This window comes from Neltuma alba, unplaced genomic scaffold (genome assembly GCF_004799145.2).
Source record: "Neltuma alba isolate B1F8T4 unplaced genomic scaffold, ASM479914v2 tig00006987_pilon, whole genome shotgun sequence".
Taxonomy (NCBI): Eukaryota; Viridiplantae; Streptophyta; class Magnoliopsida; order Fabales; family Fabaceae; genus Neltuma; species Neltuma alba.
Window position 1 is genome coordinate 25,602 of NW_021634644.1, and position 21,969 is coordinate 47,570.

Sequence of the window (21,969 nt, forward strand, 5' to 3'; positions counted from 1 at the left end):
GCAAGTAACTTGGCTTCTCCAGGAGATATATGATATAAATATCAAAATAATTTTTAAAGTTACAACTTTTTTATCTTTTAAATCCTGCTGAAACTTATTTAAAAGAACTGGAGGAACAAAGATTGACTGCGCAAAACTTAAAAAACGTCAAAAAGAAGAAAAAGGTTGTAGGACGTCTGGAAGCAGCCATTGACGTGTGCAGTTTTGGGCAATTAATTCATTATGAAGCCATTTCTACCAAATTCGAAGCAAGACCTAAATTTCCATCAACACGTGGCAATTGAATTCTTTTCGCGTGTTCAATTCCGTAAGGGCTTACGCCTGAGCCCTCCAGTTTCTTTTTTTGGGTGGGGGGGGGGGGATGCGGTGACCAAAATGAGCTTTCTGGTTTATTGCAACTTGCGGGGGCGAAACGGCAAAGGCATAACATGCGTCGAAACGGCAAAGGCAGCCTTTCGCTCACGTGGTTCTTGACCCAAAACGCGGCAGTGAATCCAGGCCACGTGTACGAGTCATAACCCTCCAACTGGAATTCACGCGCCGACAAAATCCAACGGTGCTAACGCTCAGTTTTGTGCCACGCAGCCATACCGCGCCTGCTTATACACACGGGAATATTCTGCGCCACGCAAAATGAATAATTCCCTTTTATCCCTGGTGTAGCCGAGAGCCCTTGTAATTGTAAACCCAATCTCTCGCCTCGCGGATGTGCTTCTGAATCTTGGCTTCATATAAAGCCTCTCTTTCCTGCGTTTGCTTCTTTTATATATCATCCCGATTCCTCTCGGAGAGAGAACTCTTTCAATCTACCCTAGAATTTTAATGGATTGTTCACTATTCAACTTGACCCCAGAGTTGTTGTTCCTCTACCCCTCCTCGATTCGATTTTACTCCATCGATCTCATACTTTTGCAGCTTTCTGGTTCTCAGATAGGAATTCATTTTCGTAATATTGTCTGACAAAAAACTTGCAGTTTGAGGAGCCGTCGCGATGGGAAAGCGTATGACACCTGACTTCTTTTTCTTTCCGTTCCTAGGGTTTCTGCTTATCTGGTCGCTGGGGGCTTGGAATTAGCTTCTTTTTTCGTATTATTTGTTTCTTGAAAGGAACCTATGAGGGTAATTATAGCTTTCGGGGTGCAATTTGTTCTTGGGTTAGTTTCAGCGCTATGCGCTGCTTAAAGTTCTGCTGCTGCATTCTTAACACCTGAGGACTACAATTTTCAAGCTTCTTGGAAGCTTTTAGGACTTTGATTAAATGTGTGAATTGGATGATGATGTTCTGGTTATCCCTCAGGTAATTCTCAACGTAAAAATGCTGCAATGATGGATAGCGATGACGAAAGTAGTAGTGTCAGTTCGTCGTCCACTGTCCGGTCTGATCGCACGTCAGTGTTGGGTAATGAAGAAGTGCACGTTGATCAAGATACTGTGCTTGACAAAGCTCTCGATGCTTTGGATGAAAAGAGGTATTTCCGTTGGCATTTATGATGTCTCCCTCTGGAAATTGTATAACCTTTAAATGATGAGATTAGACTAACTTGTAGAATTCGATGGTCGGTTTTTGCTTGGCTAATGCCAGCATTCCGTTTTTTCTCCTTCGTTTTGGGCTGAGATGATGATATTTTTAATTGGATATAGGGGTTCCACGAGGGAGAAAGCATTGTCGCTGATCATTGATACATTCAACAGCAGTATGCAGCACCAGTTCGTCGAAAAGAAGTAAGCATTTCAGTCATTTGATTTTTAGCTTCTGTTATACGACTGCTTTCTTTCGACCTCTTATTACTCACAGAACGTCGCATCAATGAAGACAGGTTGATATAAGTGTGCTTTATCAAATTCAACGATATATTTTGTTGGTGATGCCCCTAGTTGCTGGCTAGCTTTAATTGGCCTTTATCGGTTGAATTTGAGTTAGGCTATAGTTATTTTTTCTAAATATAAAAGAAGATATCAAGTCAGAACCAAAATTCTGAATTAAACACATTTGTGACCAAATGTGTGTTCCTCTTCCCTGATTCTGTTCTTTTATGTTGTACTTTTATGACCCCCCCTTTTTTTAAAAGTTACGGTGTTACCTGGATAAGTTATATGCATGCTGCGTATTAATATCAAGTATGAGTTAAATGTTTTAATACGCCCAGCCCAGTTATATATTTACCTATTTATTTTCGGCATGCATGATCTGTAGCTTTGAGTTGCTTCTGTCTTTCAGATTCGCTACCTTGTTGCATCAGTGTCTTGGAGCCCTTAAGAAAGGATCCAAAAAGGCATCTGCAAACGAAATAGCCCTGGCAGCTCATGCCATCGGTAAGTCTTTGTTGAATTAACTGTGTTCGATATCCTTATATTTTACCTCTTTTTTTTTTTTTTTTTTTGTTTTGGGGCGATTTTTTTCACTTCAATTTGCATTGTTTCTTTCATAGGTTTATTGGCGTTGACGGTTGGATGTGGTGATAATGCACGTGAAATATATGAAGAATCTGTTCGTCTTCTTGATGAATCTCTGTCTGGCTCAGATGCTTCAAAGATATCATCTGTAAGTAAGAATTTGAAAATCATGCTGGGTCTAGTGCATGTATTTGTATTTTCCATACTGATTCTTTGGGGTTTTTCATTTTGAATTTTATCTTCTTTGTTCATTTGTGTTTACAGTTGGTGCGATGCTTGGCTATTACCACTTTTGTTGGTGGGACTGATCAAGAGGAAACAGAGAAATCAATGGACATAATGTGGCGGTTGATTAATCCTAAATTGGGTTCCAATGTAGGTGTAACTTTCAAATATACTTATGAGCGTTTTTAGTCCCCCCCCCCCCCCAAAGCTTTGTTCGCAAGTTTTCTGATCAAACCTTGTAAGTAGGATTAACTCAATAGTATGATTTGTTTCTACTAATAATTTAGTCCTTAATTGCTTTCAGTGCTTCATAATGTTGAAATATGAATACAAGACTTCTTTATTTTGATATCGTTATTGTCCTTTTCTCCTTAAAGTTGACTTCTATTACTTTTTTTAGGTTGTTTCAGTCAAACCTTCACCTTCGTTAATAACAGCTGTGGTATCTGCTTGGTCCTTTCTCCTCTCCACCGTGGGCAACCTGAAACTAAACTCCAAAAGCTGGCAAAAGTAAGCAGAGTTTAGCGTTGTGTGCCCTGTTTCTGTTATCTTTCTGCATTAATTTGTTTTGAAGATGTGCATTTTTAATTCTAGTTAAAAAAGAACATGGATAGCCAGCCGATCCCTCTTTATGTCGCATATTACTAATGAATCTGACCAATTTCTTTTTATATTATTTTTTATGCAGTTCAATAACTTATTTATCTAGTCTTCTAGACAAGGAAGACAGGTCTGTGCGTATCGTAGCGGGTGAAGCTTTAGCTTTAATATTTGAGGTTGGAGTTATAGAGAAATCTTCTGCTGGTCCTAACAGTGCAAGTGACACAACTCAAGAAGAGACCAAACCGCATGAAAGTTATGTGCATATCCATGGATTGAAGGGGAAGGTCATCAAACAAGTTAAAAACCTTGCTGTGGAGGCTGGTGGAAAAGGTTCTGCAAAAAAGGATCTTAACACTCAGAGGGACTTGTTTCGTGATATCTCAGATTTTTTTGAGGTACTTTAGTTGCCTTTTAATGTTATGATGTGGAAATGTTTTTACTAGTTATTGCTTGCACAAGGATTTGTACTGATCTTACCTTTTGATACTGTATTAGTATGGTTATTCTCCTGAAATCACGACCAAGGTTGGCGGTGATTCACTGCAGACATCATCATGGTCTCAAATGATACAGGTTTTTCTTCTGTTTTTCAATATTACCTAGGGAGCTTTGTTTTTCTTTCCATATTAGTGTTCTGATCATTGGAATTTTGCAGTTAAACTTTTTCAAGCATTTCTTAGGAGGAGGGTTCATTAGGCACATGCAGGTTGTCATTCTATGACTATTCTTCTTTAGCTTCTTGGTTATCTGTAAAGCTTATTTTTAGACAAAATGGTTATTGCTTGCTTATATTTATCTTCCTCTTTCTGTGCGAAATAGGAAAATGAGTTCCTTCATGATGTTTTTGAGTTCACACCGAAGAGAAGAAATCTTGTTGACGATGAACATCGGATGTCTGTTGGTGAAAAGGTAAGTTCTTGACAATTTGGCTGTACTTAGCTGTAACCCTTTGCATTATGTTTTTAGTTTTCCTCTTACTCGTTCAATATTACTTGTCATCCTCTGATCTGCACCATTTTTTCTTGCAGAGAATGTTCAAGTCTCCGAATTCTGTTGTGAACAAGGCAAGGACCCAATTACTTAACAAGCAGCGGTTGTTATCTGAGGTGAATATCCTTCCCTTATAAAGAGCTCTCACTCTTTACCTGCATATTGCTGTGCTTGGTGATAAATGCTGCACTTAAATTACTTTGAATTCATGATTATTCGGCTAATAAAGTGGGAAAAGTCTTTGATTGTGCTTGTGGTTATCTTCGTGTGCAATCCCCGGGCGGCAGTCTTAGACTCTCCGGTATAGGTCCATCCACGGGAAGTTTCTCAAATTCTCTGTTATGGGGATTTATTAGACCCGCTGGGACAATAGTTATTATGGTTTGCTTTTGTTTCCGAACATAGTTGTGTTGACATATACTGCTTTTAGTTATTTCCTCGTGTGCTATCCGCGTAATCTTCGATCATGCGGGCTACTTTCATATACATTTTGTCTTGATCTTTAGCGGGGTGCCTTTTTTTAATTTATTTGTGCCTTCTGGTATGACAGGGCAGGAACTTCGGCCACTACGCGGTCAATGCGGTTGAAGAGGAGGCTTGAGCTTTTGATTGGAATATTAATAATTTACTGGGATCAGATCAGACTGATGACATTACGTGTAGATTGCCCCAAAATGACTCCATGAATACCTTGTATACCTTTTTTCTTAAAGTCAAGACACAGCGAATATGATTGAATATGCTTTTGGTTGTGCAATGATATCCGGTTGCGTTTTATTTCCCGTCCTCATAAACAAGGTCGTATCGCCTCCGTCTTTCACCCCAAAAAAAGAGGCAGCTTTTCCCCCCGGGGGGGGGAGAGGATCCGCAGAGAATATTTTGAGCCAATTTATTTTTCCATTATTTTGTGACTTATCCACCAGAAAAAGATACTGAAATCCACAACAAACAAAAAAAGGATTATCTTGTGACTTCAAGTATAACCACTCTAGGTCTGGGGTCATGTGACCTCTGGAGCTGTTGAGTAATGCGAACCCTGCTATTTTTTGAACTATCGAATGTGAAAAATGTTTTGTTTGAACTAACTTAGCTGTTGTCATCAGAAATAAGTAACCATTTTTCTCAATTGAAAACTGTTGAAATGCTTAAAATTTGAAACTGAAATTCCTCTCCCAAAAAAAAAAGTCTTGAAACAAAAAAGTTGGCTTGAGGCTTTATTGATCTAATAGGGAATTGCCTTGGCCAAATGGTTCATTTTAAGTTGCACTGGTGATTAATACTCTTTCCGATTTTATGGCCTCAACCAGAAAGTGTCTAAATAATTATATATAGAATTTAGTTAGGATTTAATGATTTTCTACCCTTGTTAACTTATTAAGCAACATTGTTATAAAGAAGCAATGCAAACAGATAGGAAGGTTGAACCTAAGTTGAGGATGTGTAGATCAATCGTCTCTCATATGTTGGAATTGTACGTCGATGTATGGCCGAATTACTAAAACAACTTGAAATGAAGTAGAACTTCGACACAACGCCGTTAGTTCAGTGTCAGGGCTTATTGTTTATTTGAAATTCATAGTTTACAGGAGTTTTTAATTTGGTCTCCAGTACCAGTAGATTTACAAAATTTTCCGATGAAATCTCTGCAAGTGTCTGTGCCAAAAAAAAAAATAAAGAAAAAAAATTTCCGCAATCGTATTCCAGCCAAGAAACTGGTTCAGCGTGGCATCGACGCAAGAAACATTTTAATAGGAATGAATCCTCGGTGGTGAAGTCTGAGTTGCAAGGAATGTTTGAGAGCATTTGGATTGCTTTCCATTCCATCAATCGAAGCACGCTTTCTTGATGAGGCTGTCACCGCATATTAGCAGTGGCATGCGCTGGTCAAGCGGGGGAATCTGGGTCCACGAAGGTTAGCTGTCCTACAAAAGAAATTTAGATAGCCTTCCTCCTAGGTTGCAAACTCCACTCGGGTCTAATATGGAAGAATCAATAGTTTTGATGACACCAACCCCCTAGAGAAGGATAGCAGTTGGAGAACTTGTGTGGTTTATCGAGCAACAACGTAATCGCATGTCCTTAACATTGCTTGGTTATTAAATGCATAGCAGAAAGTAATATCTATATAGAATTACTGCTTCATTCTGTTCCTATATGTCCTTAACATTTTACTAGTTCAATTAATGATGATACACAAGTTTGGGCTCCATAGTGGTAAACAATTGAAGGTATGCCGTTTGTTTGATCGGAGCCTTTCTTCGTATAATGGAATTTTCATATATGTTAATTCCAATCAAAGAAAACAAAGATGAAGCTGAAGTAACAGGAGAGAAAAAAGAAAATAAAAAGAGCACCAGACTAAATCCTGAAATGATAGTTGTTTCCTTTCCACCACCAGTTCGTTTCAAACAAACAAAAACAATCTTGGTCTGGAAAACAATAAATTTGACTGATGAGGCAAGAGCGATGAAGACCATTTGCTCATCCTTGGAACAAGGGAAGATGGCAGCTCAGGGACTATGACTCGACCTATATTTTCACTGCAACACCAAGAGAAATATTCTCATTATGATCAATGTGCAGAAAACGGCTGAAATAATAACTTGGCCTTGTTTCTAGGTTAACAAAATGAAATCTTATCATTGCCTTGTTAATTGCTAGTTATATAGTTTAGTTGTCTCAGACTTTGTTCCTAGTAGTCAGTACTATTCATGGCCCGTTTCAAGGAGGAAGAAACGCAAAATCAAGCCTGGCTTCAACAGGTGGGTTTGCTAGGTTTCTCTATCCCTGTTCAATCAATTTTGTCCAAAAAATTCAAGCACAAGCCCGGGTAGGATCAAAACAATCCGTCCAATAGATGAATGGAGCATTTATTTTATGTTCTATTGTGTATTATTCAGAGTCGATTGTCTTGAACTGAAGCATGTGGATTATAGGATCAGAGAACATAATTTAGAAAATTGGAATGAAATGCATGACCAAAATAATAGACCGCCTAATTTATGTTTAGATCATTCACCTTACATGCAATTAACAGTTGACTCCCAACAGACAAGTTGTCCAACCTCAACCCATCTGCACTGAATCCAGAAAAGAAGGAGTCGAAACGTGTTACGAGAACAGCGTGCATGAGCAACGCAACGAAGTAGCACATAAAACTAAATGGAAATAATTATGTAGAAGGTAAAATTTTAAAGGTGGTGTAAAGTATAAACTCTTAATTAGGAAGGGTTGAATTCCTCTGGCAAAAAAACAAAAAAAAATCACTGAATTCTCCTAGGATTAGATGTTAAGACAGAGTATGACCAATTAAATGAATTAATACTGGTCCAGAAACAAATGAAATCTTGAATGGCCGAACCTCTATTTATTGGAGTTTTCAGGTTGCTTTCCTGTTCCTTGTTGCTGTGCAGCCCGTCCTGCTGGAGAATCTTCACTGTTTTCTTGCCTGCAAACATATAAAGCATTATAATAAATTTTTTCTCCCTTGCTTTCATTTCATGCATTTCATAATTCCTATGGGAAGGATCTCCGCAAACATATCATTCATATATGTATGACACACGTGAGCGCTCATTTAAAAAAAAAATCATCAATTTACGTTACAATAAGCCCCCCAAGTACCATAATGAAGTTATCTATGATCCCTCTTGCCGGTAAAATCCAAAACAGAACAGAGAATCATATTGAGATATCAGCACGTTATTATATTTTGACATGAAAGCAGAGATGACCTTCAGAAACAAAGTAACAACCATTGGAACTTTAATGCAGGACATAAACCCGCAGCTCAACAATCAAAAGAAATCGAATTGATATTTGCACAGAGAATAGGGATGGAAACATTCAAAGGCGAATAAATTGGATGCATAACTGTGAGAACACAAGATAGATTCCGAGAAGATTGTGGGTGGGTTCCTATGAAACCAAAAAACCATGAAACAGTAATACGAATTGAATACAATAAAAGGCATGTTATGAAAGGCGCATGATGACAAGAAGATGAAGGTGGAATGGGAAAAAGGAAGGGGAAGAGAATGCCTTTTCTGGGCGGCTTCAGCAGCTCTAGCGCGCGCTTCTTCAGAGGCCAATCTCTCCTCCTCCTTTGTCATACGCTTGTTGCCTCCGCTGAAGCAACCAAAGCACAGCCCCATGTTCCTGTCTGTCTCCCTTCCCTCTCTCTCCCTCCTCCTCCTTTCTCTCTCTCTTCTCTTTGTCGCCTTGCCTTCCCTACAAATCTGTCTTTTCCTTTCTTTTTATTTTTTTCCCTCCCATTTTCAGTTTTGCTTCCCCTTGTTTTCTGTTTCTCCTTTGCTATATTCATTCCGCGTTACCTATGTTTGTTACGTACGTACCATCTTTATCCCCTAAATGCCAACCTTCAAGCCCCCCAACGCAGCTAACTTGCTGGCTCCCTCGAACCGTTCTTCTCTACGACGTCGTTTTCCATCCGGGTCTTATGCGACGCCGTTTTCGCCTCCCTGGCCGCCAATGGCCTCCCTTCTAGGTTCTGGCATCGGGGCGGATTCGGGATTATATGCGGCGAATCTTTCAACCGCAAGTTTGCTAAAATAACACAGTGGAGCCAGAAGAACGCAAGGCGGGGGCATAGATATGAGCACACAACCGTTAAACTTGGTGCGTCCGACGACATCGTTAGACATTGAGAACGGCCTCTCGCTTGTCCCGCGCATAAAGCTCAATCTTACTATCTATCCCTCTGGCTTCACTGTCACCAAACCCATCGACGAGTGGAAGATCAAGCGAGCTCTAGTTGACTTTCTCAAGACCTCGCTTTCTACCCCCATTACTGTTCCCGAGGAAGATGTCCACATCAAACGCCTCAGAGACCTGAAGAAGCGCAAGCGCGATGATCCAGTTGCCACAGGAACACTGCACATCTGGGACCTAGGGTTTCTTGACGATCGGAGTCGGAAGGATACTGAGGAAGAGGGCGTGAAGGATTTGGACAAGAAATTCTTGGAATGGAGAAAGTATCTTGTTGAGAAGATGGAAGGCATCGAGTTGAACCTGGAAGGAGTTAAGTTCAGGCTTTCTGTATCTGTTCCTGTTTCAGATGATTTTGAGGGTATGAAGAAATCGTGGGAGGAGTTTTATGCATTTGGCAATCGAGGTGTGTGTTTGCGGTTCAGTTAAAATGTGCTTTCGAGTGAAAGAAATGGAATTTGTGTTTAAATGATTGAACTTTGGCAGGGTATTCCAGAGGGAGGCAAGAACCGGATACAATTACTCTTCGAGGTCTACCATCGCGGTGGTTTTCGGAGCCAAGGGTTTCGTCTAAGCCTTCCATGCTTGTTACTCACACGATCTTCTCGGGATTTGGCAAGATAAGGTTAGTTTTCCAATCGTCCATGCTCTCGTTATTGACCGAGTTTCATTATTGATCTCTGTACTCTTGACATAAATATTTTCTTGTATAAAATTTCGGATATGATTTAATGAGAAAATTCGGCATTATAAAAAAAAATTCGGCATTTTGACTTGATTATTGAAGACTACGCTACCAAAAAAAAAAAAAAAAGTTGAAGACATGCTTGAGTTTGAAGGTGATCAATGAATTTTACAAGTTAATAGGAATTTTTGAGGAGCATATTGCTAAGCAATCTAGATTGCATCTTGATGAAGATTGGATTGAATATTTTGCTTCGCGCCTTTTATTTTATTTCCTTATTGTATTGCATCTACATGAGCCATGTTTTGAATCTCCACCCCAGATTGATGGCTTTCCTTGGTGGTTTGGATAGCCTCCTTGAGGCGCCAAAGGTCGTCAGATGTAATCCCTTAGTTTGGTCCTTGCTTGTCCCTCTGAGACCCTCAGATCCTAAGTATGCCGCCGGCAGCGAAGTAAGAAAGAACAACTTGTTGAAGACTAAGAACAAGATAAAACATCAAAGCTTATAGGCGTTATGAGCTTTCTAAATCTGTAGTTCCTTTGCAAGACCAGTTTAAGATGATAACCCACAGAACCTGACGGTTCATAGAAAACCCAAGTTGCTTGTGCGATATCTTTATTTGCGACTCAATTGTCTGCACTGTTAGTTATCTCCTTATTGTAATTTGTATATCCTTCGTTTGATCTATAACTTGAATGCAATAGGAATCTTACTGTTGCTGAGGACGATGATCTAGGTAAGGATGCAAATGAAGAGAGTGAAGGTCTAGTTTCAGGCCTCTATTGCAAGATTGTGGTTCAGTTTGAGAAATACAGAGACTTCTACGATGCTTTAAGAGTATTGTGCGGCCGATCCTTACAAAAGGTACTAGCCTGGCTTCTGTGCAATTTTATTTGCGTTTTTCTTCAGTTATTGTGAATTACGCACATAACCAATTTATTACTTGGCATTAAAACTTAATATCATTATGTTCATGTGGTTGTATCAGTGGATCATTTATACAGATAACTGGTCCAATTCATCGCGCTGGCACTAATAAGAAACAAAAAGAATGTTGCCAACCGTAACTGAAACTAGAATTAGGAAGCATTTTGCATGAAGAATACCTTACTAGTATGGAAGCTGGGATATTTTACTAAATTTTGATGATTTGAGTCGTTAATGAACAGCAAGGGTCACACTTAAAGGCTGATTATGAAGTTGGGTGGGAAAAAGATGCACCTTTTCGGAATTCGAGGAATCAGATACAAGAGAAGGATAACAGAAGTGAAGCTCCCCGACGCCACTCCTACAGCTCCCGCCACAGTCCAGAGACCGTGCGCCCAAGGAGATTCAAGGTTAAATTACTGTAAAATCGATTATAGCTTACAAGTGTTCCATCATTTGACTAAAAACCCTTTATGTGATGCAGGAATAAGGAATCTTCATTTTAATCTTGGACTGAGCTACGGAAAATTTGACTCCGGATTGTTGTGGTATGTGGACTGCAGCCACTTTCTTTTGAAGAGAGACTTGGACTATCTGGGTCTAAGTCAAGGACGTGGTTTTACTGGGTGCATTGTATTATTGCTGTTGCTAGAAGGAAACATTTTCCCCGGGGTTGGCCAAAATCCATGACGCAGGTTGGATGAAAGTTAAAGCAATTCAAATGTGAAGTAGATGATATTTTCACCTTTTGTTCCTATCGATATATCTTGTCCTTATTCTAGATTGCAAGATCCAGGAACCTCTGTTTATGCATTCTGTCTGATATTGCTATTGCTAAAAGGAAACATTTTCCCCAGGATTGGCCAAAATCCATGCCGCAGGTTGGATGAAAGTTAAAGCAATTCAAATGTGAAGTAGATGATATTTTCACATTTTGTTCCTATCGATATATCTTGTCCTTATTCTAGATTGCTAGATCCAGGAACTTCTGTTTATGCGTTCTTTCTGATATTGCATTGGTCATGAAACTTATCGATTTGGGTAGGATGACAGCTGATCCATATAATATTACGCAAATTTGGCTAGGCCTAATCAATTAATCAGTTGGGAAAGGAGTTGGATGATGAAGTGCATATGGAAGGAGAAGAGTGAGATTGGATTTTTAGATATTGACATGGCTACTATACTGGAAATTTAACCTAATAAAACGGCACATTTAACTCGTTTATTGATAGAAGTTTGCCAAGTGGAGACTAATTGATGAGTTGTAAATACACACTTAAATACGTCTAAGATAACGCTCGTCAAAATGTGTATTGAACATATTTATTACGCTAATCGAGACGCATATTATCTTGATGCGCCAATGTTTCACGGCTTCTTAACCATGTCCTCGCAGAAACTACTTATGGGCTCGGCTGGATGGAGCCTTTTAATTAGCACGTCACATTGTTTTTAGGTAATTCTGATTGGGTGGTATATTGGCTTCGGATATTTTCTCGATTACCAGTTGCGTTTTCCCTCAAAAAGCTTACCTCATCTACTGCCTCCGTTGGCTTAAGTCGTTTTTGACTAACTGAACAAAATCAAGACAAGTTAGTTAAAGCAATAAACTTATCTTAAATTTGCATCACTTTCTGCTTTTACCTCTAACAAAAACTTATCAAATACTTTCGTATTAGATTGGAATATGATTAGCAGGGCATTTATAGATTACTCATTAAATACTACAGGACAAAAACGAGAAATGAGTTACATAAAGTATCGTGACTCCCTTCTTCTCGAAGTTGAACCTGAGGAAAGATTTTGCGATGAACTGGTTTCGGTTAAGCTTCATTAATTGCTGAGGATTGACGATGTTTTTCGCTGGCTTACCTGCCCCACTATTCCTTTGAAAACGACAGACTAGGTTACCACCGCATTATATTGGAATCAGTTTCAATGCTCATCAAACTTATTAGATCTAAACCATTCATATCTGATTCGTTTAAATTTAAAATTTTTAATTAATTATTTTTAAATAGAAAGAATTATTTTTTTGAAAGAATGATAGTTACAAGATTATTTCTATTTTAGATTTTATATATTTTAAAATAATTATTTTAAATAAAAAAATTAAATCTGGATGATTCAAATGAGATACGGATAATTTGGATTTGATGAGTTGGGATGCTCATCAGAATCAGAATGATAAGCAGTGAAACTGGCTCCCATTAGATTCAACTGCACAATCAATGATTTCTAAACTGAGATGAAGCCGGGACTTGCTTCACGGAACGATAATTGAAGCAGACAACTACTTGATTTTCACAGTTCTTAGGCAAATAACCATAACCTGAGATGGATTAACATCTCAATCTAGCTCTACCTCCATAATCGATTCCATAATTTACAGCTCGTGAAGACCACGAATGAATTTTCAACCCCGCCTCAAAGCACGTCGTCATGAAAACGAACGCGTATACGCACAAACAAAATCCTAACTCATGGAGGTAAAAAGTGAAAGGAACAAAGGAGATCAGTTGAATTCACCAGCTTTTCTGGCGGCCAAATTTTCTTGGAGGCGTGTCCTCGGAAGCCGCAGCCTTCTCACTCAGCCCTCTTCTATAACGTTTCTTCTTCATGATTGACTTTCTTGACGATGAGCTATCCTTGACTGTGGTGGCTGTGTACCACAAAATACAAGTGCAAATAGTTGCAACTGATCGACCAAACACCGTCAAGAGCCCCAAAATCATAATCAACATCACCGGTAGATAGAAAGAAGGGCGGCTCCATACATTGCAACAGAAATTCTTCTTCTCTGCCTTCTCATTAGATCCCAACTTGGACTGTTTTGGCACTTCCACGGCAGCAGGCTCTTCCAGTATTGGCTGGGAGTTTGATGCGACATGTCGTACTTTGAGTTCTTCACTCTTGTGCTTCTGGTCCTTCCCTTTCGCTTTGATAACAATCGGGACGAAATCATTAGAACTGGACTTGGAGGACACGAAGCGAATAAAAGAGATATCCTGCGGCCTCGCCTGGGAGTAAATCTCCTGCCTTTTTCTGTCAAGATCAGCTAAAAGTGCAGAAAACTGGTCCAAGCCTCGGGTGGAATATGGGTTTTTGTTCCTGCTCTTCCTGGATTTTCTTGGACTATCCCAATAAGCCTCATCTTCTTCTTCTTGATGAAAGTTGCCGCACACCAAATGATTCAGCATGTGGAAGGAACTTGGAAGCACAGGTTTTGGCGTGAGGATGTTTAAGGAAGGCATATATGAACTATGGTTAGATTAATTGACTACAGAGGAGGGAAGACTTAGAATGAGCGCTATTCAAAGTCCACGGAGAAGATTGAATTTGAGAAGGGGGTGAGTGAGAAATCAGGAACTTGGAGACGAGCTTTAATTTAATCCTATAGAAGTTTCCGACTTTGATTTATTGGATAGAAATTAGAAGAAAACAAACAGTGCCTCAGAAATAGAAAATAATGGAACATGTTACTTGTGGAGAATGGCGATGAACAAGTCTATGATTCATTGGTATAAAATTCCAAAACAATGCTATAGTCTGTTTTATCCAATACATCAGAATGTCTATATCTTCTAGAAGCAAGTTGAAATATATCTCGCTGGCTACTTGCCAACGAAATAATTGTGTTTAATGTATTATTAAAAAAAAATATAAAATTCATTTTAGTTTTACGTCTAGTCCAATAAAAATGGAAGGCAAAATATATAAAAGAAATTCGCAGCACTAAAATCATGTTGAAAAAAATAAGTTCTTTTGCATAAATAGTATATGTCTATGTGAAGAAAACTAATTCTTACAAATCTTACATCAAAGCAGGACATACTTGGATATTTCCTATATTCGAATTTCGAAAATAAGACTTCAAAGGTGATAATACCTTTTTTCATTCTAAAACTTCCTTTTTTTGGGCAAAAAAAAAAAAATCTAAAACTCATTTTTGAATTGTATTTTTTTTTTCTTTTGACATCTTTTGAATTGTATTTTCAAATCATGCTTAGGATGATAATCAATGTCGGTCTGAAAGAAATTATATGTCAGGTCGGAATAAACTATATACACATTAATATATACGGATGTGTCTATGTATATGTATTCTTTTCAGATGTATGTGCAGCCTAAAATAAGAAGGATAACAGTAATCTAAAATTTTGAAATATTAATGAAAGACTCTGAACTCTAATGACAATAAAAATAAAAAAAACAGGCCAATTGACCAAAACATATTTAATTATTTAATTAAAGAAATGAAAGCATGTGGAGGAGCCCATACTATCTAGAAATTAAAATCAAAGTACATTTTTTTTAAATACTACTTAAAAAGATACAGGAGTATGTTAAGTTACATAAGCAGGGTTTTCAACACCTGTCGGCTGTGTGGGATAAAAAAAATAAAATAATGGAGGACTTAACCATACTATATTCGCTATCGTTTACTAGAAAATGCATTCTCATTTCTCAATGGCCGCAAGGAAATTGACTATGAATTTCTCGTCAATTAATCTCCCTATTTCCCAAGGAACAAAAAATCAGACCCGGAACTAAACCGGTCGAGACAGTGGGTCAAGGGTTACTGGTGGGACTGTGGTCAGACCGGTCATATTAAAATAATGTAATTTAATTCATGATGTTAAAATAAAACAAAATTCATAAATAGTAATAACTAAAATTTGATTCCTCTGTTGCATTCTGTTTGCCCTCTGTACCCATTTACACAACACAGCCAAAATTTGATTACGCTGTGCACATCAATTTTCGTAGTGTGTGTATGATGAAAGGCAGCTTATCCATGAGAGAGCAAAACAAAGATTGCATGTGTGAGATTGTGGGTGGAGGATTAACCTACAAATCACCCATACTGTGGACTCTGTGAACTAGACTGTCATTGGAGTTGAGAAACTTGGCAAACAGAGTAGAAATAGGGTTGCGATTTTCATACTTATGGAGCGAGTGGTTGCTCTTGCTCCTCTGCATCAAGCTCGGCCGTTGAGTTATATAGGTGGCCAGCGAACTTGGCGAGCCGTAACTGTTGCAATTGCTGCTGCAACTATTATTGTTGAGGCTCATGTCTGAGTTGAGTAGCGAGTCGAAATTAGTGACAAAGAGCTAGTCCGGAATGAGGTGTTGCTAAGAAGTGGAGATGGAATGCACTGACGTAGCCGAAGGATAGGGTAGTGGTGGTGTGGTGGCTGCGGCTGCTGACAACAAATGAGCGATGGAGTTGGCGAAAGGAAAAGGCTGAGCAAGGAACTCTACTGTCAATGATGCCAAGGAGTAGGGATCTTGGAGAAGGCGATTTTGGCTTGGGGGGGGAGCCTGCGCTGCATGAGCTAGAGGGGAATCAAGGGAGGGAAATGAGGGAACTCGACAAGAAAAGAGAAGAAGGAGTTTTTTTTAAAATTAAAACATTGTCATTTTGAGATTTCTAACAGGCAAAAAAATATAAACTCGGTAACCCACCGAACCGGGGTTACCTGGTTTAATACCAGTTTTACTGGTTCAGTAGACTACCGGTCCACCAATTAAACCAGACCGGTTCACCGGTTTTTCAGTTAAACCGGTCGGTCTAGTTTGGTTTTTTTTCCCATGCTATTTCCCGCTAATTCATGTGGTGCCAGCAAGTGCAGCAACATCAAAATCATAATGACAATAATAATGGTGATCATTTTGATTGGGAAAAATAATGTAAATTACATATCAGCTTGCTCGTGACATGAAAATTACATTTTCATTTTAAAAAAAAATACTAAATTTTTCTTATAATGAGGTTTGGACATTTGTGTCATACTATCGCCTATTGACCTCAGCTGGGCCATGAAATATGAATGTTTTCATCATCATTTTTTTTTTTAATCATCACTAGGAAACTTAATATTAATTTACCCGAATTTATTTTTGAAGCAATCGGCCTCCTGATTACGGCGCCCATGATGTTATAAAAACACAGAGCAGCTCGTTCGAGTTTGAAATTCCTGAAATTCTAAACACATTTTCTACCTATAAAATACTAGCACACTTATCTCCAATCTTCGTGTCACAATATTACGCTAACGAACTAGCATGGAGGTTGACTTTTGATATTCTGACTCTCTCTCTCTCTCTCTCTCTATATATATATATATATATATATGTTTGTGCGTGTGAACATGATTGAATCATTTTAAAAACAATCTTAGCATTTCATTGAAGAACCTTGACAAACGCTCGAATATCTTCCATCTCAACCTGTTCGAATTTGCAAGACGCCTTAGTTTCTAGATAAGAATAAGCTGACGACTGACAAAAGGAAAGAGAAGTTAAAACATGGCATGAGAATGGAGGAGCAACAACCTGCTTTAAGTCCACTTAAAAACGTTGTAAAGTTTACAGCAACAGCTTCTAGATGTCTCTCTTTATGTTATCCCTGAGGGTGCCTTCTTCTCTATTCCACCTGGCTCCTTATGGATATTAAATTTGCTGTGATAAAACCCGCGGGAAAGTATCGTGTAACAAGAATTCGTTTTTCAAATATTACTCATTCGTTATTGGCCCAAAAAGAAAACCTCATTCCTTCAACAAATAACACCACCACTGATTCCCTTGAATGAAAAGAAATCCTGGGTGAGAATCCTCACATCCCTTTTTTGTTAGCCCCTTGGCAATGGGTCTCGTTAGTGTGGCTGGAGCAGGAGCCACTCCTGTCGCCCCATGAGTTAGCCACCGACTTTCTTTCCATCTGAGTAAGAAGATTGTGTGGGCTTAATGGATAATTATTGCGAACATGAAAATAGTGTCATGGCGTTAAGAGCCCAACGACAGGGAAGCGAAAATAATCTGCTGTCATAACATTGTGAGAAAAAGTGGAAATGAGCAGGTGCACCGCATTATCAGCATACCATATCGGTGAAATTAGAATTAGAATTCCAATACCTCTTTCATTGTATTCCAATATGGTCCAAAAATGGACATAACCACCGGTTTTTGGGGGCTGGGGTGTTTGCATGAGTAAATTAAATCGATTTTACATGAACACGACAATTTCATTTCAAGACCAACCATATTCCACTTAGTAGTAAATACCATATGAAAGTAAGATCCCGAACCACAAATTCAGCCGCCCCTCGCAGTTGAACTGTTCCGGGTGATTCTGTGAAAGAAACTGTCAAATTTGATGCTTTGATTGTATTCGCAAGAACCATTAATACCTGCAATAGGGGTCAAGACCAATTTGGTTGAGTCCAGCACTATTTGACAATCCCCACAAGCACAACAATAAATTAACAGTACAAGGATTAAAGTAAGCAACAGACTCACTAGGGTGTCATTCTCCTCCCAAAACGTTTCTGAACTTCCCCATCAATCATCATAATCAATGTTTTCACCATCCTTCATGTACTTCTCTTGCACTGCTGCAACTGTGGATTGTTGAGTTAAGGTGAAACTAAGAATTGAATGCTCTGAATAAAGCTTTGATTGGGAGAAGCAGCGAAGCATGCAATGAATTTGAGACATGCATATTAGTCCGAGCATAAGCTATTAGTATTCTAAAATAGCACAACTATACTCAAAATATCATTTCATAGATTTCAGTTTTGCAAAAATATGTAATTTCACATCTGCCCCCATTTTCACCTTCTTGATCCTTATAAAATCCTAGCGAAGGAGAAGATTATTTTGTATTGCATTTCTTACATAAATAAAACTAAAATTCATTCACTGAACAAAGGCTTACAGCAGCAAATCAAAACCCACCTTCCTTATTCATTTTTCTATTGCATTTCAATTCTCCTCATTTTCATTTCTTCCATTTTGTATCCCTATTTATTTTGTTCTCATACAACGGCCAAAAGCAAGAAATTCTGAGTCATAGTCCAACTGTGTTAACCCCATTTTAAGTTGTAGCGATGGGAAGATACATAAAAAAGGCTAACATGCCATCACATAAGACAACTTAAGAATGATAGGCCAGAACTCTACCATTGTGTTATCCTTTATTTTTATTCTACCATTACCTCATCATCATGACCACTCAATAAGGCTACCCAACAGCAGAATAAATTTTAGTATAAAACAGCATATAACAGAAAAGCATAATTCTACAGAACAGAGGTAACTCTGTCATGCAACAATACAAGGATATCTATAATAATCCCAATCAACAGGGCCAACAGCAATCTTGCTGAATTCAACTGCACTTGCATCTATGCCAGCAAATATGTACCCATTGCTTTTGTCTATCAGCTTCACTAAATTCCCAACACTTTCTTTGTCCTGAAAAGGAGATACCAACAAATAACAAAATTCTAAAATTTTGACACACTCATCAAAGACCAGAAGATAAATTTGGAGTACCTGAATATCTAAGGTTGTAAAGTTTACAAGACTGTAGTCTTCTATAACTTCACATAATTCCTTCGTTAGTTTTCTGTGCAGGTATATAACATCAGGGTATTAACACACAATTCGGTAAAAACGAATGCCTATTTTATGGCTATAAATGAAAGCATCAGAAAATAATAGCCGGGGACCTTAAGAGAGGGCACGAACACCAAACACTTATCAGTTTGTTTCACATAGGATGTGAACAAGGGTTCACAATCATAAAACACACGGAGAAGTAATTCAATCCAACTCATTTAAATCCACCTCTTTACCCTTGCTCACATAAGTTTGCAGGTTAACATTTTCAAAATTATGATATCTAGAAGCTAAGCCGTCACAGAATTTGGCATGGTCATTGGTCAAACATCTTGTGAGGAATGTGGATCCTATTGCATTCTTGCAGATCACTAATTATTGCTTTTCCTCTCCCAAAGAGCATTTCTCATTTTGAGCTCCCACAACCAAGGGCAAAACCCACACCAAGAAATTATGGCACACAAAATTACAAGTGTAATCACCTAATATGCTCAAAGATGAAATTTCTTGTGTTAGTATCACTCAATCTTCATTAAACTCTTAATGGAAGCACTTAAATATGTGTTTCCACCTCCTTCACATACCATGGAGCATAGAATTAGTCAACAACAAATCGATGCAGCAAAAAAATATATCAAGTTCAATATCCAGGGCAGAAAAGTATTAGAAAAAAATTATAAAATAAGAAATGCTACATCACAAATAAGGAAGCAATCTAACGTTGTGAACAGAAAACATAATCAATGCTGTTTCAAACGAAGCACAGTTAAAGAGCAGAGATTCTCCACATCATTGAGAACAGCAAATTTTTCTAGATATCAAACCTGTACTTAGCAGCACGAGGATCCTGATCAAGATGGCGTTGTAAATATGACAAGTCTTGCACATCTGTGAAGAAGTCAAGATTAAATGCTGCACCCATCAAAATATAACTGTTAGAATGGATCTCTGTCACCCACCAGAACTAAGAGTAATGCACGTCCACGTCAAGGACCTAAAGTAAGTAGCAGCGCACCTAGCCTCCCATAGCTCTCAATTAAATCAATTTTCGACAAGACATTAATGTGAGGGAGTTCTAGATGTAACATTGTCGATAAGGACAGAAGCAGTGCACTAATATACTTTCCAGGGTCACTGCAAAGATGAGCATCAACCAAATGCACTGCAGTCAACTGCATAAGATGAGCAAGCAAATAACTATAAATAATCTAGCATGGAAAAAATTATTAATAAAATATAAAATCTCACACAACCAATATGTAGAGATCAGAAGAGTACCCTCAGGTTCAAGTTTTTAATGAGTTTCATGATGACCTTCTTTGCATTTGAATGAAGGAAAAATAGTTCAACTTGGCCAGGAAAATCAAACAGTAGATAGTGATCTGAAATGATCAATCCATTGTAAGAACAAGAGAAAAATAGCATTTGGCCTGCTTAAGATATTACAAGAATTGTTGTCTGTCTGTAAAGCCACTAAATCTAGTAACGGAGGCATATTGCACGAACCTTTCAGAAGGGGTTCCAACTTAGCTTGTAACCAGTCAATATTTTTCTCCAGATAGTCCATACAATACACAAGGCCTGGTTAGAGAACAGAGGAAACATTAGAAAACACACTCTTGGTTAGGTTTGGATAGCTTATGACAGTTTTTCTAGCACATTCAAGGTCTCATTCGCAAGAAGCATTAATTCACATGCTCAGTGAATTCCTAGAATTCTTGTCGGGTATGCTCTCAAAAGCGCCTATCAGAAAACGATAAGCCATTCCTCTCCATAACCACTTATGCGAAAAGCATACCCCCCCCCCCCAAAAAAAAAAAAAAAAAACCGAAAAACAAATAAATTGAAGTTTTAGAAGGCTTACCCCCATTAGGACCTAGAGAATGTTCGGCCATTACATCACTTAATTTCACAATATCCTCGATGTTTACAGCGCATTCGTAGCTATCTTCTATATAAGGGTAAACTTACAAATCAAATTGTGCAAATAAAAATGACAGTCAGAAGAGTGACGAAGTTTGAAGGAAAAAGCGAAAAGGATACGGCAGTGAATCATTAGCAGGATCCAGATTAATTACAGCAACCTTCCTGCACATTAAAAATAAAGTTGTCACTGGACTATCTAACAAATTTATCCTATTTTAGGTCCTGAGCACACAATAGCCCGAAAATATTGTTACTGTGAACTGAAACTAGCAATAGTTATAGGTAGTGTTAGCTTTGGTAAAATGGCACTTATAGTTATACTTGTCATATTTCCTCCGAAACAAAAGAAAGCATCATTTGAAAAGCAATGATTTATGAATTTTTTTAGTGTCCTTTCATGGATGCCGTAAAGAGCAGTCGTTACCTTCCAATAAGTTTCAGGAACTGAGACATGCCATTGCAGTAGGTTGTTTTGCCGGAGCCAGGAGGACCAATCACTACTTGCCCAAACACCATCTTCCTCCTCTCGCTGGAAATAAAATTAAGAAGACTGGGGAGCAGCACCAGCGTGAAGATGGCGGCAAACCGGCGAGACTGCAATAATCGGAGGGAGGAGGGAGGTACTGGAAACTAGGAAAAAAAAAAAAAAAATAGTGGAAATATAACTCCAGCAATTGGGCCAAACATAAATGAGAGAGGAAGTTTCGGGCCACTTCAGCTTCTCTGGCGCCGCCAATAAGCCCATAAATGAAGAATATGAATTTTAAAAGGGGGGGCATTCCGAGAATCGAACTCGGGACCTCTCGCACCCAAAGCGAGAATCATACCACTAGACCAAATGCCCGCGCCGGGGGCCAAAGCACATGGATGAGAAAAGATGTTTCAAAAGGAAAGTCCGTTCCCCAGCCGTGATGCTAAGTAGCTAGTATTTACGAAATGACAAATTACAGTACATGCTGTCCTTGTCTCTTTGCTTTTACTCACGTATGTCTGCACTCTACAGTACAGTAAGAGACAGAGAGCAAAGCCGGTAGATGGCAGTGGGTACTTAAAATAATGACAAAAACCGTTGTGGATGACG

The 21,969-nt window shown here is 38.5% G+C and overlaps 4 protein-coding genes and 1 non-coding gene across 5 annotated transcripts; 2 read left to right on the forward strand and 3 right to left on the reverse strand.

Moving 5' to 3' along the window:
* The first annotated feature begins 660 nt into the window (after positions 1-660).
* On the forward strand, positions 661-4,991 carry LOC114751580 (interferon-related developmental regulator 1). The gene is made up of 13 exons (XM_028940239.1): positions 661-1,001; positions 1,298-1,469; positions 1,642-1,722; positions 2,219-2,313; positions 2,430-2,542; positions 2,659-2,769; positions 3,020-3,129; positions 3,308-3,617; positions 3,718-3,795; positions 3,878-3,928; positions 4,042-4,131; positions 4,251-4,328; positions 4,763-4,991. Exons 1-13 carry the CDS (start codon positions 992-994, stop codon positions 4,811-4,813), a joined length of 1,350 nt encoding a protein of 449 aa, XP_028796072.1. The 5' UTR covers positions 661-991; the 3' UTR covers positions 4,814-4,991.
* Positions 4,992-8,763: 3,772 nt separating this feature from the next.
* LOC114751581 (A-kinase anchor protein 17A) lies at positions 8,764-11,520 on the forward strand. Its single transcript, XM_028940241.1, has 5 exons — positions 8,764-9,346; positions 9,427-9,565; positions 10,331-10,490; positions 10,796-10,963; positions 11,038-11,520. The coding sequence occupies exons 1-5, from the start codon at positions 8,827-8,829 to the stop codon at positions 11,041-11,043; spliced, it is 993 nt and encodes a 330-aa protein (XP_028796074.1). The 5' UTR covers positions 8,764-8,826; the 3' UTR covers positions 11,044-11,520.
* A 1,316-nt stretch (positions 11,521-12,836) lies between these two features.
* Positions 12,837-14,061, reverse strand: LOC114751582 (uncharacterized). The gene has a single exon (XM_028940242.1). It carries the CDS (start codon positions 13,808-13,810, stop codon positions 13,082-13,084), a length of 729 nt encoding a protein of 242 aa, XP_028796075.1. The 5' UTR covers positions 13,811-14,061; the 3' UTR covers positions 12,837-13,081.
* A 3,381-nt stretch (positions 14,062-17,442) lies between these two features.
* Positions 17,443-21,520, reverse strand: LOC114751569 (GPN-loop GTPase QQT1). The gene is made up of 11 exons (XM_028940222.1): positions 21,313-21,520; positions 21,006-21,050; positions 20,827-20,906; positions 20,469-20,543; positions 20,241-20,344; positions 19,978-20,134; positions 19,787-19,874; positions 18,897-18,969; positions 18,685-18,815; positions 17,859-17,961; positions 17,443-17,749 (listed from the first exon to the last, which is right to left on the reverse strand). Exons 1-10 carry the CDS (start codon positions 21,402-21,404, stop codon positions 17,901-17,903), a joined length of 906 nt encoding a protein of 301 aa, XP_028796055.1. The 5' UTR covers positions 21,405-21,520; the 3' UTR covers positions 17,443-17,749; positions 17,859-17,900.
* Positions 21,521-21,660: 140 nt separating this feature from the next.
* On the reverse strand, positions 21,661-21,732 carry TRNAP-UGG (transfer RNA proline (anticodon UGG)). Its single transcript has one exon. It is a non-coding gene; the product is annotated as a tRNA-Pro (tRNA).
* Between the last annotated feature and the right edge of the window lie 237 nt (positions 21,733-21,969).

What these genes read in the sequence shown, in the direction of transcription:
- LOC114751569 (XM_028940222.1), bottom strand. Translation starts at nt 21,404, where the DNA reads ATGGTGTTTGGGCAAGTAGTGATTGGTCCTCCTGGCTCCGGCAAAACA. An exon ending in TTCTCTAGGTCCTAATGGGG is followed by an intron (nt 20,544 to 20,826) that starts GTAAGCCTTCTA and finishes TTCTCTAACCAG; the next exon opens with GCCTTGTGTATTGTATGGAC. An exon ending in TGAGAGCTATGGGAGGCTAG is followed by an intron (nt 19,875 to 19,977) that starts GTGCGCTGCTAC and finishes TGATGGGTGCAG; the next exon opens with CATTTAATCTTGACTTCTTC.
- LOC114751580 (XM_028940239.1), top strand. An exon ending in GATGCTTTGGATGAAAAGAG is followed by an intron (nt 1,470 to 1,641) that starts GTATTTCCGTTG and finishes AATTGGATATAG; the next exon opens with GGGTTCCACGAGGGAGAAAG. An exon ending in ATGCTTCAAAGATATCATCT is followed by an intron (nt 2,543 to 2,658) that starts GTAAGTAAGAAT and finishes TTGTGTTTACAG; the next exon opens with TTGGTGCGATGCTTGGCTAT.
- LOC114751582 (XM_028940242.1), bottom strand. Translation starts at nt 13,810, where the DNA reads ATGCCTTCCTTAAACATCCTCACGCCAAAACCTGTGCTTCCAAGTTCC.
- LOC114751581 (XM_028940241.1), top strand. Translation starts at nt 8,827, where the DNA reads ATGAGCACACAACCGTTAAACTTGGTGCGTCCGACGACATCGTTAGAC. An exon ending in TCGGGATTTGGCAAGATAAG is followed by an intron (nt 9,566 to 10,330) that starts GTTAGTTTTCCA and finishes TGAATGCAATAG; the next exon opens with GAATCTTACTGTTGCTGAGG. An exon ending in GCGGCCGATCCTTACAAAAG is followed by an intron (nt 10,491 to 10,795) that starts GTACTAGCCTGG and finishes GTTAATGAACAG; the next exon opens with CAAGGGTCACACTTAAAGGC.